Source organism: Xiphophorus hellerii, chromosome 9 (assembly GCF_003331165.1).
Source record: "Xiphophorus hellerii strain 12219 chromosome 9, Xiphophorus_hellerii-4.1, whole genome shotgun sequence".
Lineage (NCBI taxonomy): Eukaryota > Metazoa > Chordata > Actinopteri > Cyprinodontiformes > Poeciliidae > Xiphophorus > Xiphophorus hellerii.
The window spans coordinates 14,375,994-14,392,098 of NC_045680.1; the positions used below are offsets into that span (position 1 = coordinate 14,375,994).

The following is a 16,105-nucleotide window of genomic DNA, read 5'->3' on the forward strand; positions in this document are numbered from 1 at the left end:
TGCGCTCTTGTTCACCTTTTTATCAGATATAACGTGAAATAAGAGGAATTACATGCAGTTATAAACATTATCCTTTTACTATCCTTGTTAAGATTTTAAACTTTCATTAATAATACACATTTATGTCTTTGGAGCTGTTGCTTTTCCTTTCTTCATCTCGGCGCAAAAAGGGTGACTGTGCTTAGTGAAAACTTAATAATTATTTTCTTCTGAAACAACCAAAATTACATCAGCAAAAGTCTTTCATTTGACTCTAAAGGACATTTAAAGCAGTTAGTTGAGCAGAAAATGGCTGCCAATCACTCTTAAAGAGGAAGGATTGCAATAAACAAGCTGTCCTAATCCTTTGGCTTCACCTCCTACGCCTCCTCAGCTCTGTCCACCTCTCCCTCCCGGTCTCACTCCTCTGCCACTCTGCTCTCCGAGCCAGAGTGGATGCTGCTAAACTGAGCGGCTCTATAGGGTGGCCCTTTTCAGAAGAGTTCCTGTCTGGACCATTTATGGCTCACTGGGGGAAATACATCGAGGAATGCACAGCAGAGACCAGGCTGGACTGAGAGAAACCGCAGGAGGAGCGAAAAAACTGATCTGGGAAAAGCAAAAAGTTGGAGGCTCAGAGGAGCAGGTGGAGCCCGGCATCAGCAGCTCCAGCAATTCATCGTTTTTCCTCCCAACAGGTAACTATTAGATGTTTCTTTACAGCTTAAAAGTTTAAAACATACTAAACACATCTGGGTTTAGTTTACTGACCAACTAATTTAAAAAAACATTTAGGTTTTCTTGCTTTCACTACTGACATTTCTGACTCTTTGGCATCTTTGCATCTTATGTTTTACCCGTCTATGGTAGTTCTGCAGAGAAGAATATAAAAACAAACAAAATGAGTCATTTATACCATTTAAAGACTTCATGTGATATGAAATGAACATGTTTGTTTTGCTTTTTGAAAACATATAAAAGCTGGATCTTTGATTAGATGGGAGAAGGTTTTTATCAACTAATACTCATGATCACAACTGCATGACTGTCAATTAATTAAAGTTTCAAGATAAAGGAATTTAGTAGTAACTTTATTTTAAAAATGTCTTTGAAAAATGACTTAATTAAAACAGAATTAAAATGTAATTGGATGTATGTAAGTATGCCAATACCTTAGCAGTTATATTACTTAAAATATCTTAAACAAAACCCATAAATAAAAATTTGGTCTCGTTTTATTTTTGAATTATATGAAGTTACCAGAATTGATAAACTAATGTAATGCTTCATTTACTGCAATGCATCAATAAAAAAAACCTATAAAAACTGTAACTCTGGCTTGTTCTAAAAGTGATTGATGATCCTCTTCACCAGAGCTGCAACATGCCGGCCCACTAACTATGCAAGACCAACAGATAAAAATACAGCATGAAATTACTAAATACTGTATTTATAAGTGACACATTGATTTTAATGTATGCCTAACAAACTATTTTGTTTCTAGTTATTTATAACTTAACCGGTCATTGTGTTACTTTTTAGCCTTCATACATGACTCCAAGTTGATTCAGAAAAAGATTGAAAATATAATCTGTTATATTCAGTTTCAGTAGTAATATAAACCTCTGAAGACAAGATTCAGGTTTATATATTGTAGCTGAAAAAGAGCCATTAAGTGTGATCTGGAGATTTCTTGTCAAACATTTGCATATGGGACCCATATTAGTAGAAAACTGGCCCTAAATGTGAATAGTTTTGAATAAAAGGTTGAACACACATGGGTTCTGACTGAAAAAATCCATGTGAGAATACATTGCCCAACTTGTTGTATTTAGTCAACTGGACCCCGATCTGGAGTCTACTGTGAATGCAGGCCCAATCCGGACTGAGCAAAATTCATCCAGAGACCCTTATGAACATGTTGGGTCGCCTCTGACCTCCTCTGGTTCCTCACCCTCACCTCTCCCCTCTGTCCAGGTGACTCCCCCTGACGTTCGGATGCATTTATCACTGGACACCATGAGCATGGTGGACGACAGCTGCCTCTCGCCCAGCAACTTCCACGAAATGGGGAAAGGCGGGGGCGCCGCAGTCGGGGGCCGCGTCCACAGCATCGATGTCATCCTGGGCTTCAATAAAGACCAGGACCCCTTGCTAAGTCCTGCCGGGCCCATGGGGCCCCAGAAGATGGGCATAGATGGCCTGGGAAATCATGTGAAGCAGCAGGAGTCCTTGTCCCACCCGTCCTACAGCGGACACCTGAGAAACAGCAGCTCACAGCAGCAGCAGCAGTACCAGGGTGAGTGAAAACAGATGAACACTTTCTTTAGATTTAAACCAGTGTGAATCAATTGCTTTGGGCCCAAGGCTTGTTTATATATATCATCACATTTTTATTTATTTATTTATTGCAAACACACTTTAGGTGTTTTTTTAATATCAATTCTCAAGTTGGCTTGGTGTGAAGATTAATATGAGAAGTTTTTTTTAGATTTTAGGGGAAGAGTTTGTTGATAAAAACAGTATAATTGATTTTCAGCAGTTAACAAAATTTAGTCAAAATTCAATCAATTAACAAAAAAAATTTTCAACACTGGAGCAATAGGAAGATCTTTCCAAACTGAGCAATCTTTCAAACTATTTGACTGTTGAGTTTAACATTATAATACAAGCTTAGTGTTTCATGGTTAGAATGAATAAACTGGGTAGTGTTACCATTTCAAATATTTCACCGATTTTACAAAATGTGAGGACATTACTGTGAAAAATGAAATGGACTCATATTGAAGCTAATGCAAACAGCACAATAATGTTTATTCATTGAAGAAACCTGACAAAAGACTAATCCCGTCGGGCATCCAATTAAAATTTCTATTTTAGCTCATGCTGATTCCGAATCAGAGAGTTACATGCTGTTGTTCTGTAGATCCTGTTGCTTTGACTGGACCGAGCAGATAAATCACAACACAAGATGGTGTAGAGCGGGTTTATGTCCCCAAGACCAATCCCATCTCCATCTCCTTGTGGAATTCCCCCCTAATCTTCTCTTCTCCGCAGATTAGATTGTACAGTAGTTCATTCGGGTGTTATTGTCATCGTTCGGCCGCAGAATCAAATTTTCCTCGTTTTAATCTGAAGCTTTTTTCACATGCAGGATCAGGCAGGTGGTTGGTGGCAGAAACAAGCATGCAAAAAAAAAAAAAAATCTGCATGACGATGAGACAGAGCGCTCTTGATAAGAGAGATTATTAATTGCTTTATTTTTGTCTAACTGACATGCATCAGCAGGAGTGACATCACTCCCTTTATGTCTGTGTTTCCTGTGAAGTTGGTCCAGATCCTCCTGAATAAGCTCTGCTTGATTTTTTTTTTTTTTTCCTGTTTGGTGTCACTTCGGCCCCTGCTCTCAGTGTGGAGATGTTGTCCTGGCTGAGAACCAGTGGGGAGGCTTCAGACCAGTAGCTGTGATGGGCTGACAGGCCAAGAGCTGGTCACTGAACCAGACCTGACCTCTGCCTTTGTCAGTGCCTAGCCTTTGTCATGGCTCCTTAATGAGAGGTGGATAAATTAACCCCTCCAATCCTGCTTTGCTTCTGCTGCTGCTCCTGCTTGTCAGAGCAGAGACCATGCCGACCTGTCTTTTATCCTCAACAATATGTCCCATTAACATAAACTAATGCAGCAGTAGGACTCGGAAACAGTCTGTTGTTTTATTAAAGCTAAGACCATAATATGGCATCTTGCTACAAAGCTTACTTCCTAATTGTAGTAACTTGTATTCTACATGAAACTACTCCAGTCAACATTTTTATAAGACCACTCGGTCCCTGAAAATGTGAGAAAATAAACATAAGATCAAAATTATCACATGAAACTGCCACTCCTTTCCGTTTTACGGATTTATTTGGAGGTAAACAGTTACCTTTTATCCACTTTTTCTGTTTTACTGGATCATTTCAGTAAATTTGTAAGTATTTAAGAATCTAAAAAAATTCTTCAGGAGCTGATAAAGACAGTTATCAAGTTAAATGATTTGTACTATAATGTAAAGCAGATAAGACATGTCCAATGGCTACCCATCGCTTATTTTATATTACATTATATTTATTATATTATGACTCCACAGTGGCGCAGCTGGTAGCACAGTTGCCCTGCAGCAAGAAGGTTTTGGGTTTGAATCCCAGCCTGGGGTCTTTTTTGCTACATGGAGTTTGCATGTTCTCCTTGTGCATGTCTGGGTTCTCTCCTGGTACTCCGGCTTTATTCTGCAGTCCAAAAACACAACTGGTTTCTCTTAATTGTCCTTGTGGGTGTGTGTGCATGGTTGTTTGTCCTGTTTGTCTCTGTGTTGCCCTGCGATGAACTGGTGACCTGTCCAGGTTGACCCCGCCTCTCGCCCGTCGACCTCTGCAGATAAGCATCAGCACCCCTTGCGATCCCGCTAAGGACAAGTGTATTGGAAGATGGATGATTATATTATATTGCCAATATGAACTTTAGACTGAAAAGTAAATATTTTAATGAGTGGCAGCTTCTCGTGTAGCTTGCTACTTTTAAATGTCTCCTTCCTTGAGCAAATCGTTTACCTCCTGAAGCAGATGCTACCAAAATGCTACTATTCTCTGCTGTGACACTAAACCTAAACTTCTTATGCAAGCAAGTCAAATTAACCTTCTTTCAGTGATTGGCATCTTATCCAACCTGAGCTGAGTGCTGTACAGCCCTTGAACCGGGTCCAGTCCTGGCAAACATCAGCTCCTCATTGGTCACTGCTTCACAAGACCAACTGATCTGATTGGGGGATCAGGGTCTCTGTATTTTCTTTAATTGAATTACTTACTTGTTAATCTAATTCGCCCAGCAGCCCCCCACTGTGGACTTCACTGTTTCCCATGTTGTTTATTGTTGAAGGTGATGTACACCCGTGAAGGCGAGGAAGAAGAGCAGAGAGGAAGGTTAAGAATGATCCCACCTTGGAGGAAGGATTACAGTGAAAGCCTTGTAGTGCCTGATGTCACCTGTCAATATAATGCCCAGTTTATTTTTAACCCACAGTGGCATAATAAATAATTATGTATGAATGAAACAAAGGGGTAAAGAACGGGTCTGTAACTCCAGTCCTGCATCTTTTGGATGCATCCCTGCTCCATGTACCTGAATCAAAAGGCTCAATTATTTTGTTGTCATGTCAGCAAGTTCTGCAAAGGCCTAGTCATTAACCAATCATTTGGTTCAGGTGAGATGGACCAGGAATGCAGGTAAAGCATCTCTAAAACGTTTAACTTAATTTTACCTCTAGTGAATGTAAAGCAGGGATCAACTTTTAAAAATCCGATTAGGAATGCTTTTAAAGTCCATTGATGTTCAAGCCTTTACTTGCTTCACTGATCTACCTTCACTGACTTAGTATTGTTGAACTTGTCAGGCAAATGTCCGCTGTGCTGGAAAGTGGATGTTACAACTTCTATTTGAGAACAAGGCTTGTTTCTCTTTCTCTGATTTCCACAAAAATCATTTAATGTACAAAGCCAAGAAAATGTCTCAATTCTTCTTTCTTCTCACCTGGGCAGATGCTGGTTTGTACACAAACAAGAGTGACGAAGAGCTGGGTGAGCTCAGGAAAAATGTGGAGAGCGATGAAGGCAAGTCACCTGAGTCATGCAAGGATGATCAACCCAAGAAGAAGCACAGACGCAACCGCACCACCTTCACCACCTACCAGCTGCACGAGCTGGAGCGCGCCTTCGAGAAGTCCCACTACCCAGACGTCTATAGCAGGGAGGAGCTGGCCATGAAGGTGAACCTCCCTGAAGTACGAGTCCAGGTGAGGAGGGCTGCAAGTGTCACTAGAGTGGGCACAGACACACAGATCTGAGCTTTCACATACTGTCCACCAAGAAGCCTTCGAGATGTCCTCACTGGACTCTTTCGTCAAAAGCTTTTTTCTTCTTTTCTCTGAGAATCTTAACTTTTAAAGTTAATATTGTAACCTAGGATGTGAAAAGAGCTCCTGTCAGGAGACTGTTTATCTATCAGGATGTATTGTTTACATTTTAGCCTCTCTAATCTCATAAATGGAGTCTATCAGAGGACTCTGTTTGTGACTACTCTTTTCCTGGAAGGTGCAGTTTTGAGCCTTGATCAGGTTTTTCCACAAAAGTGGTTCTCCTGTTTTATTTTGTGCTTTTGTCAACGATCATAATCCTTGGAGTCAGTTTGGTTGCACATTAAACTCTAAATTAGTGTTTCAAAAGAAGCTGATTTTGGGGGGCTAATTTAGGTGCTTATCCAGGGTGCGATCAATGCGCAAACAACCACTATCAATGATTATTTACAGATCTACAACCTCTTTTTGTAAAGGTTTTCTTCCCCTTCTGCTGAAATTTACAGCACAAAGCCAAACAGCGTTGTTGCTGTTACGGTAAACATTTCCTCACTTGCCCCATCACCTTAAATAACCTGACTTACGTGGCTTGTTCCAGCTTCAAGCCAAAGCTCTTGGCCTTTCGCCTATTGCTTTCCAGTATCTACTTGAACAGCTTGGTGTAAAAAGATTAGAAGGAGCCCAAAGAAGTTCCAAGTATCCAGAGAGGTACTGTGCTGACTTCATTGACTGATAATGCCAGTGTTAATGTTTACTGATTTAAGACATTTAAAAGAAAAACAAAGAGGTGTAAGATTAAATGGAGCAATCCAAACAGGAATAATCTCATTCCAACACCACAGGAAAACAGAATAATTATTTACAATAATCAGTCAGAGATAGAAATTGCAAATGCAAATTCATGATTCAAGACTTGTGAATTGCATAAAAATAAATCAAAAAGAAAAAGATAGGTTTTTTGTTGTGCATTGCAGCTGTCAGTAATCCAGCCAAACAATATCATTTGATTAAAAAGCTATGTACATAAACTATGTAAAAAGTTTATGTATTTGCATAGTGTAAGGCAATCTATTCATATTTTTATTTTAATGAACACAAATATGATTACATGAAGGAATAAACATATAGTGCATTAGATGAACTCCCATCTCAACTCATGTCTTAACGTTCCTACACATCATCAAATGCTCCATAGAAAACCCAGTTACTAAAATAAGTTGGGAATTGAAGATCTGTTTCTACTTGAAAAGTCCATGGATAAGTTGAATGGAAACTGAGCTATTAAATAAAGCTAAATGGCAGAGAAGAAGGTTGAAGTGAGTCTTTATTCAGTTATAAAACTGTACCACTTTTTACTGGAGGAGTTCACATAATCCACATATGGATTAAAAGACCTCTAATGAAATATGCACTGATTTATAATAATTGACAAGATATGTTAACATGTGTGGAAGCAAAATGTGAAAAGTGGAACTGAGGTCTTGAAGTGTAAGGAAATGGTTCCGGCAAGCAAATTATGTCTTCCCAATGAACCGGAGTAATTTTAACAATAATTAACTGTAGTACTGTTTTGAATGTAAACAACTGTGTCTTTTCTAGGTCTGGTTTCAGAACCGCAGAGCTAAATGGCGTCGGCAGGAAAAAATGGATGCCAGCACCATGAAGCTTCATGACTCCCCCATGCTGTCCTTCAATCGCCCGCCTCCGGTTCACACCAGCATGGGTCAAATAACCAACTCCCTCCCGTTGGATCCCTGGCTGACGTCTCCCCTGTCCAGCGCCACACCCGTCCAGTGTATCCCAGGCTTCATGGGTCCAGCTCAGGCCCTCCAGCCCAGTTATCCCAGCCATGGATTCCTCAACAGCGCCCCCCATGCTCCTCACCCGCACGTTCACCCCCATCCTCCGTCGGGGCAGGGGATGCAGAGCATGGCTCCCCCACCTTACCAGTGTCCAGCCCCGTACTCCGATAAATTCCCCCTGGAAGACGTGGACCAGCGCAGCTCGAGCATTGCCGCTCTGAGAATGAAAGCCAAGGAACACATCCAGTCCATGGACAAGACCTGGCAGCCCATGTGACTAACTGACAGTCCATGTGAGGGACAATCCTGGCACAAAGCAGACAATGAAAACTCCTGTCATGCCTGCTCGGCCACAAAATTGAAGTGAGACTGAGCTGTGAAAACTGAAGAACATTTTTGGTACTTTCTTTTCTTTTTAACTTTTTTCTCATCTCCAAGACTTAAAAGTGAAACCATGTGTGAGATAACCAATAACATTATTGGTTATCTCTTCTACCTGTTGATGTTTGGTGCCTTGGGTGCAACAAATTCAGAAAAACCAACTATGGTCATCATAGCTTGCACCCAAGAAACTACTGTAATTCACTGTTTTTAATTAAACATGCTTTTTAAAAACTCACAGACAAATTAATTCTCACATTTTATGAACATACTTGGGTGTCTTACAAAAGTATCTACACCTCTTGAACTTTTTTAGATTTTGTCACGTCATAGCCATAAATTTCAGCATTTTATGTTGGGATTTTATGTGATGAGACAATACAAAGCAGTGAATAATGGTGAAGTGGAAAACAATGCTAAGGGGTTTTAAAGATTTTTGACACACACACACAAAAGGAGAAGCATTTGCGTTCCCTATTAGTTTCCACCAAAACAAATCTTCCTGGCTACTAATTGTCTTAATCTTTCTGGGGTCCAAATGATAAAGTAAAAAAAATATGCAAACAAAACATAGGATAATTATAACATTAGATAAATACTCACAAAATTAGTCAGACATCTCACTTTACAAATTACATACATTCACCTAGATTTAAAAATGAGATTTCAGTTCTCTAAAAAAATAAAGTATTCAAATATCTGATGTTTTTAGGGAATTTGTCTCATTCCTGAATTGCTCTGTAGATAACAGATTTTTGTAAAAAGTTTATTTCAGCATAGTTTATAATTAATTCACCCTCTTTATGTCAGAACTAGTGCAGCTCCGAGTGTTTTGAAGTCAATCTTTACTGGTTTTGCACATCTGCAGACTGAAATTTTTGCCATTTCTTTTTTTACATAAAAGCTCAAGCTCAGTCAGAAAGGCTGTCAAGTCTTGCTACATATTTTGAATGGGATTTAGGTGTGGGCTTTGACTGGGCAATTTTAAGACTAGAATAGTGTTGAATAGTGTTTTATCTGGACCATTCCATTGTATCTCTGGTCCAAATGTTTAGAGTTGTCGTGTTGGAAGATGAACCTCCGCCCTCTTGGTCTTTTGCAGCCCTAATAAGTTTTCTTTATGGATTCGACTGTATTTAGCTCCATCCATTTTCCTCAACTCTCATCATCCATCACGTTTCACCATGCGACGGTGTGTTCTGGGTAATGTGCAATGTTAGCTTTTAGCTCAAATGATATTTTGCATGTAGGCCAAAGATTTCAGTTTTGGTCTAAACAGAACATCTTCTTATACATGTTTGCTCTGCTCATTACACCACCATGAGTCCCAACGTATATTAGTAGAAAAAATGTACTTCTCTCGTTTCATTGTACAAATTTTAAAAAGTCGTATCATTTTCCTTCCACTTCATAATTACACTCTGCTTTGTGTTTTCTTTCACATAAAACCCCACTAAAATACACTGAAATTTGTGATTCCGCTGGCAAATCTGGGGTGAATAATTTTGTAAGGCTTTAGCATTTGGTTGGTGTTTCAGGTTAGAGATCATAGCTCAGATACTTCAAAGTCATTGGAGAAAGAGGTCAACAGAGGGCATTCATAGCTCTGTAAACCTGGAGATTTTCTTCAATGTGAGGCTGAAAACTGGAGATAATACTAATTCGGTCCTGAAGAAAGAAGTCCTGTTACCTTTTTGACCCAGAGTTAATATTGTACCAAAACCTATCCTGATTATTTTCTGACATTCTGCTTTAAATATGAAATAGAGGGTTGCACCAGATACAAAACCAGCAAAATTACTCTTTTTTTGGTTGCTTTTCTTGCTTGAGTGGCAGTTAGAGGAGAAAACCTGTTGGCAACTCAGTGCTGGTTGGCTGAGTGTACGTGCAGCGCAGCAGAAAGAGTCCTGTGTGATGCGTCACCCCGCATAGTTTGGTCTTTGTTTGGCACAATTGATCCAAGTGTATCCTCTTTGTCTGAAACTGAAGGGGGAGAAACGGTCTCAGGCTGGACTAAATAGGCCCATTTTGTTATGGAAGTTTCTTTTTTTCCCCCTGTTGATCAAACGACAAGGAACATAGATTGTAAGCTGCAGTCATTAGGGACACAGAATCAGTCTTTTACCATCTGTTGCAGCACTGAGCTCTAATTATCTTCAAGGTAGAGAAGGTCAGTTGTAAAAATCAATATGAAATAGGAAAAATCAGCTTTGATTAAGAGATGTTTCTGCATCCCAAAACTTGAACATGTACAGGTAGAACAATGTTTCAACTTGATAATGGAAAAAGAGGGAGATCAAAACCATTATTTTTGCAGTGCAATCTCAAATACCCCTTTATTGTTCTGTCATTGCATTCTGTCTTGTAATGTTTTATTTTAACATAAATGCAAACAGCAAAAAACTCAAATCCTGAGGTATTTTTGGTTCAATTTACTTCTCATACTGCTCAAACAGGGAAAATAGTTTTGAATCCGCTGCTCGCTTTTAGTTCTCATGTAATTTTGTTTTTGGTGTAATTTGGTTAGTGACGTTTTTACGGAAACTGAGGACTACCTTTGCACATCAAAATGTTTCCTTAGGATGCAACAAAAACATGATTTTTGGACCAAGAACAAGCCAAAGTGTAGATAGTGCTAAAAAATTGCACTATAGTTGTTTTTAGTTTTGTTTTCGTGGGGGGGAGGGGGTTCTATGTGAAGTTGTGAATGGTATTGTCGTAGTTATAGTTATATTGTATTAATCCTTGTTAATTATGTCCGGATCATCATTGTTCACATTCTTGTAAGAACAATAAAAATATAGTTTGATAGAAATGCTTATCTGCACTTTCTCACTGAAGAGCTTTCATGCTGACCTCTCACTACTCCTTCCCACACACCTTGCTGGGACTTAAGAGCAATCCAAGATTACTACAGTATAATCGTTATCATCTGACATACATTCTTTCTTTTCAGCTAAACGCTCGTGTTTCTCGTCTCTTTCTGTCATGTAAAGGCCCTTTTATTCCCTCGCCCCTCCCTTCGCTCAGTGCTGTTCCGTGGTTTTGTGGCAGGGGGCCAGCCTGTTAGGAAGATGAGACTCCAATCAATCAGGGCACCCCAGGGGGGGCCACTGACCACAGGGCCCGGGCTCTTTAATTGCCCCCAGGCAGGCAGGTCTGCCAGCAGGCCAAGCCGCTGCTGCACATGTTCACAGAGGGGACCGGTGGCGCCGCGCTCATCGGCGTTCTGCAAAGTGTGAGTCACTTTCCAAAACAGATGGAGTTTCTGAATAGACCCTAACTTTGAGCAACATATGGATGAACCAGCAGGTGAAATGTCTGCATGATTTTTGACATTTTGTAAAGTGATTAGATGGAGCCTACTGCAATGTCTGTGTGCTGTCGACCTCTGACTGCCAAAGAGGTCATGCAGAGCCTGCCGTTTTGAAGAAGCTGCGTTTTTCATGTAGCTTTATGTTGTAATTTTCCTGAAAGTATTAAAAACAGCTCTGAAAAGCTCCAGCTCTTAGTTCCACATGGCCGACATATTATAGTCTTCTAGTTCCTAACAAAGACATCAGCCTGGTCACTATTTATTATGAAGCTAACGTCTCATTTTCTAACATTTAATTATATTAAAGTTAGAAACAAAGAGAGATGCCGTTTTGATTGCAAAGTCATATTTGGTTCCGAGTGATCCACAACAGTTTAATCAGTTTATTATTGGAGAAAAGAAATTAAATGAAAACATCAAAACAAGAAATCTGCTAGCTGCAGGAATCATTTGGATATAATTTACTGGATAGTGAAGGTAAAACTAAAAAGACTCAAAGTTTCTTACAAAAGTATTCACACCATTTAAACCTTTCTGCAGAAATTTCTGTATATTTTAGAGCGGTCTTAACCCTATGACACAAATACTAATTCGTGTTAATTTTCACCAATGAACAAACAATTGCATATTCAAAATAAATAGTTTTAGTAGTTTTATAAGTAAAAAAAAAGGAAATATATACTTGCATCGATGACCAAATGTTCATAATTAAAATTCAGTGTGACCAAATGCCTCCAGAAGCTAATCAGTAAGCAGAGTCAACAGAGTAGCTTGGTCAGGGATCAAGTAGTGGAGAGATTTAAAACAGAGTTAGTCTGCAGAATAATATCTCAATCTCTGAACGTCTCACAGAGCATTGTTCAAAACGGAAAAAATATGGCTCAGCTGCAAACCTACCAAGACATGGCCATCCACCTAAACTGTGCTAAAGTGTGCATCAATCAATTAAGCAGCAAAGAGGTTGATTGAATGTTTGGAGGAGCTGCAGAAATCCTCTGCTCAGGTGGGAGAATCTCTTACCAAGGCACTGTATCACCCCTCTTTTATTTCACAAGTTATTATATATATATTACTTTAAATTTACATATGAGAGAGAACAGAAAGGAAAAAAATCTGTATTTTTCATGGGAGACAATAAAAGTAAACCAAAAAATGTAAGGGATTCAGAGTGGGAGAAAGGAAAAAGAGAAAACCTTAAGATGGAGATTAAGTGTGGGACGGTAAGAAAAACACACACAGAAAAGAGGAAGAGAGAAGAGGGGAGGGTGCTCATCAGGGTTAATGATGTAGAAAATCCCCCAATTAGAGCATTTTCCTGTGCTGCAGGATGAGTTCAGAGTGGGGTCTTCTGAGAGCTACGGGATTAGTACCCAGACCGGGCTGAGTCAACCCGGGTCCAGGCGGAAACTTACTAAATATTGGTCTGCCTGGCATTACCCAGCCAGGACTGCTTTGGGACAATAACCAGGGCCGAGAGCTGTTAGTGGCACTGAGAAAAGCCTGGGAAAAAGTACAGAAAAAGAGTTATATTAAAAAATTACCTTTCAAAATCAGCAAGATATATTTAATTTTCAAACTTAATACAATTATGCATTTGTTTGGAGGAAATATAGCATTTGTTCTATTAAAAAAAGAAAATAAATGAACACTTTAGTGAACTGTTGTAACCTAAACTAAAAAAATTAGGAAAATCTGTCCTTTAATTTGAGTACATTTATTCAAATTAAATTATGCATTCCCCACACAATGCATGTGTGGGGAAAAACAATCCCACAACAACAAATAGGCATCCATCTATCCATTTCCTATGCTGGCATAATGCATGCAGGGTCACTGCAGTCAATGTCCGATAGGCAGAGTAGACAATTCACCAGTCCACCACAACCCAGGACAAACTGTTATGTACACAAAACACTCAAAAATATATTTTTAAAAGATTTAGAGCTGAAGGCATTTTAGAGTGAACCACAACATGCATGTCTTTGGATAGTGAGAACCCAGGCATGCATAGGGAGAACAAGCAAACTTGACCAGAGTGTTTTGGAATCTAGTAATTTCTTAGTTTCCTATTTTCCTCAAGTATAAATTTGATGTAATACAGAGATCCATTTCTCTCAGTCTCAAACTGGAAAACACAAGAAAACATATCGTTCAAGTGAGGCAGGTATGAGTAAATCTTTATAAATCTGAAAACTAAATTAAAACTGAACATATCAAAATACAGAGAAAAATAAAGATATGACAACTGAAACTGCTCCAAACTACATGCAGACAAAGGTTTGTGTCACCTAAATATAAAAATCCAAAGCTCACACTTTTGCGCTACAACACTTTTTAAGGTAAGTGCATTTTCTCTGTCCTTGATATGGGAAAATGCATAAAAATATCAGTTGCCCAATAGACATTTCAAAAACAAAAAATATTTTTTAAGCCTGGAAACACATTGAATGCTGCAGTTTGTTCAAAACCCTCCCATGAAAGGTACAAATACATTTTTTGTGAATGCTTTGGAATTACCTGCTTTGCCTTCCTGGAAATTGTGATTCAGTCGTCATCACCTGAGTCACATGTAGAGACAAACACAACCTGACCAAACTAATAAAACATTAACACAACTCATGACCTCAACTGACAGACTGGCAGAGGTAAGAGTGCTTCTGAGATTATGACTTCTTCGAATGCAACTTGGGAGTCAGATGTCTCAATTAGGCCACCGAGTCCTCATGTGCCCTTAAAATACGAGGACAGGTAAACCCCACTGATGAGATGATGAGATTAAAGGTGTGGGTTACACATGTGCCGTTTGCTATAAATAAAGGCATACAACCAGTTACTGGTGTAAGACCTGGAGAGATGCATCAAAACATTCCCGTACACGAGAGTTCATCAATCCATAGAAGAACAAACTGTATAAATAATTAATATGACAACATAATGATTTATTATTAAGACAATGTAAAACTGTAAAATAATAATCTAACATTTTGTGGAAACTTGGTCACAGTGCCGATTTAAATCGCATGGAGAGATTGTGATACTAAACACTCTATGAGAAATCATCCAACGTGACTAAATTACAACAAATATTTAGCAAATGCAATGTGATGTCCAGATAAACTATGCTATTATGTCAAAACCCCAAGGGTAACATTTTACATGTTTCTACAATTTGACAAATTTTAGTTATTGGGCAATTATTCCCCCTTGTTTTTGACGCTATGCAGCTGGAACGGTTTTTGGGGCCTGCCATGCAAAGCAATGGCAGGAACCTATTACTATTGTCGGAGAGAAGCGTCTCTTTAATCTTTATTTTTCTTCCGTAACCGTTAATGCGGCTCGTACCGCTGGGTGCACACCTACAAATGAGGTATCAAAACGTGCAGAAAATTCACGCCATTGGAGCTATTACTTCTGGTGGGATTTGGGCTTAACGTGGCGACATAATTCGCAAAAAACTACGAAAAAAACCCCATTATAACTCAATGGGAAAAATCCTAGAAATACCCTATTTTTGAGGATTTGCTGTGTCGTCACAAATTCACCTAGAAATGCCATTCAAATTTCATTTTGTAGATACGTCTGTGATCTCTTCGAAAGTGAAGACGGCTCGTCGATACCAGTTACGGTTTGTCCACAATTTGCCTCTAAGCGACCCAAACTTTCTCATTTTTGCTCAAATTACAGTGACAGCCGATCTCGGTTCAGATCTGGGCACAACATTTCTTTCTCTCATCGCTGTAAATGTTCTGAGTGAGGTACAGATATGAATCTCGGGACTATCGCAGAAGACACATTGACCTGTCATACGCTTAAAACGCTTTTCCAATATGTATTACGGTTCCCGAACAAGAAGGATTTGTTTCCAATGCTTTTTTTCAGTAAAGTGTGTTTGCTCAAACACACTTGTGTGTTTGAGAGCTCAGAGCTCACAGCTCACACCTGCTGAGACCATTATTTACCATAGCAACGGAACTCAAGAGGCTATTGGCTGCTGGTTAGGACTACGAATACGCATCACTGTAGTTCTATCTACCCTCAGTTGAAACAGATCAGGACTGAGAACTGGCCTTTAGAACTACCTGCTGCTATGGGCTGTATATAACTGATTTAACTCAGTAACTGTTACACATGGGATTAGTTTTAAACTTTAAAATGAAGCATACTGAAAATTTCAAAATAAAAGCCTTGAATATTTTACATGACGTAATTGCTCTTTTTGGCCGTATATGACTTTTTCATCCAAAGCAATGTTACACATGGGATTAGTTCGGAACTTTAAAATGGAGCATAATAATAATTTCAAAATAAAAGCCTTGAATATTTTTACATCAGGTAATTGCTGTTTTTGGCCGTATATGACTTTTTCATCCAAAGCACTGTTACACATGGGATTAGTTTGGAACTTTAAAATGGAGCATAATAATAATTTCAAAATAAAAGCCCTGATTATTTTTACATCATGTAATTGCTCTTTTTGGCTTTATCTGACTTTTCCATCCAAAGCACTGTTACACATGGGATTAGTTTGGAACTTTAAAATTAAGCATACTGAAAATTTCAAAATAAAAGCCTTGAATATTTTACATGACGTAATTGCTCTTTTTGGCCGTATATGACTTTTTCATCCAAAGCACTGTTACACGTGGTATTAGTTTGGCCCTCTGAAATGAAGCATACTGAAAATTTCAAAATAAAAGCCTTGAATATTTTTACATCATGTAATTGCTTTTTTTGGCCGTATAT

At 38.9% G+C, this 16,105-nt stretch overlaps 1 protein-coding gene across 1 annotated transcript; it reads left to right on the top strand.

Annotated features, from left to right (window-relative positions):
- The first annotated feature begins 1,971 nt into the window (after window positions 1–1,971).
- On the top strand, window positions 1,972–8,404 carry rx1 (retinal homeobox gene 1). The gene is made up of 3 exons (XM_032572892.1): window positions 1,972–2,278; window positions 5,550–5,803; window positions 7,463–8,404. The coding sequence occupies exons 1-3, from the start codon at window positions 1,978–1,980 to the stop codon at window positions 7,940–7,942; spliced, it is 1,035 nt and encodes a 344-aa protein (XP_032428783.1). The 5' UTR covers window positions 1,972–1,977; the 3' UTR covers window positions 7,943–8,404.
- Window positions 8,405–16,105: the final 7,701 nt, after the last annotated feature.

Excerpts from the sequence above, each read along its gene's own strand:
- rx1 (XM_032572892.1), top strand. The coding sequence starts at position 1,978 with ATGCATTTATCACTGGACACCATGAGCATGGTGGACGACAGCTGCCTC. Across the intron at positions 2,279-5,549 it reads GCAGCAGCAGCAGTACCAGG|ATGCTGGTTTGTACACAAAC; the intron begins GTGAGTGAAAAC and ends TCACCTGGGCAG. Across the intron at positions 5,804-7,462 it reads TCCCTGAAGTACGAGTCCAG|GTCTGGTTTCAGAACCGCAG; the intron begins GTGAGGAGGGCT and ends TGTCTTTTCTAG.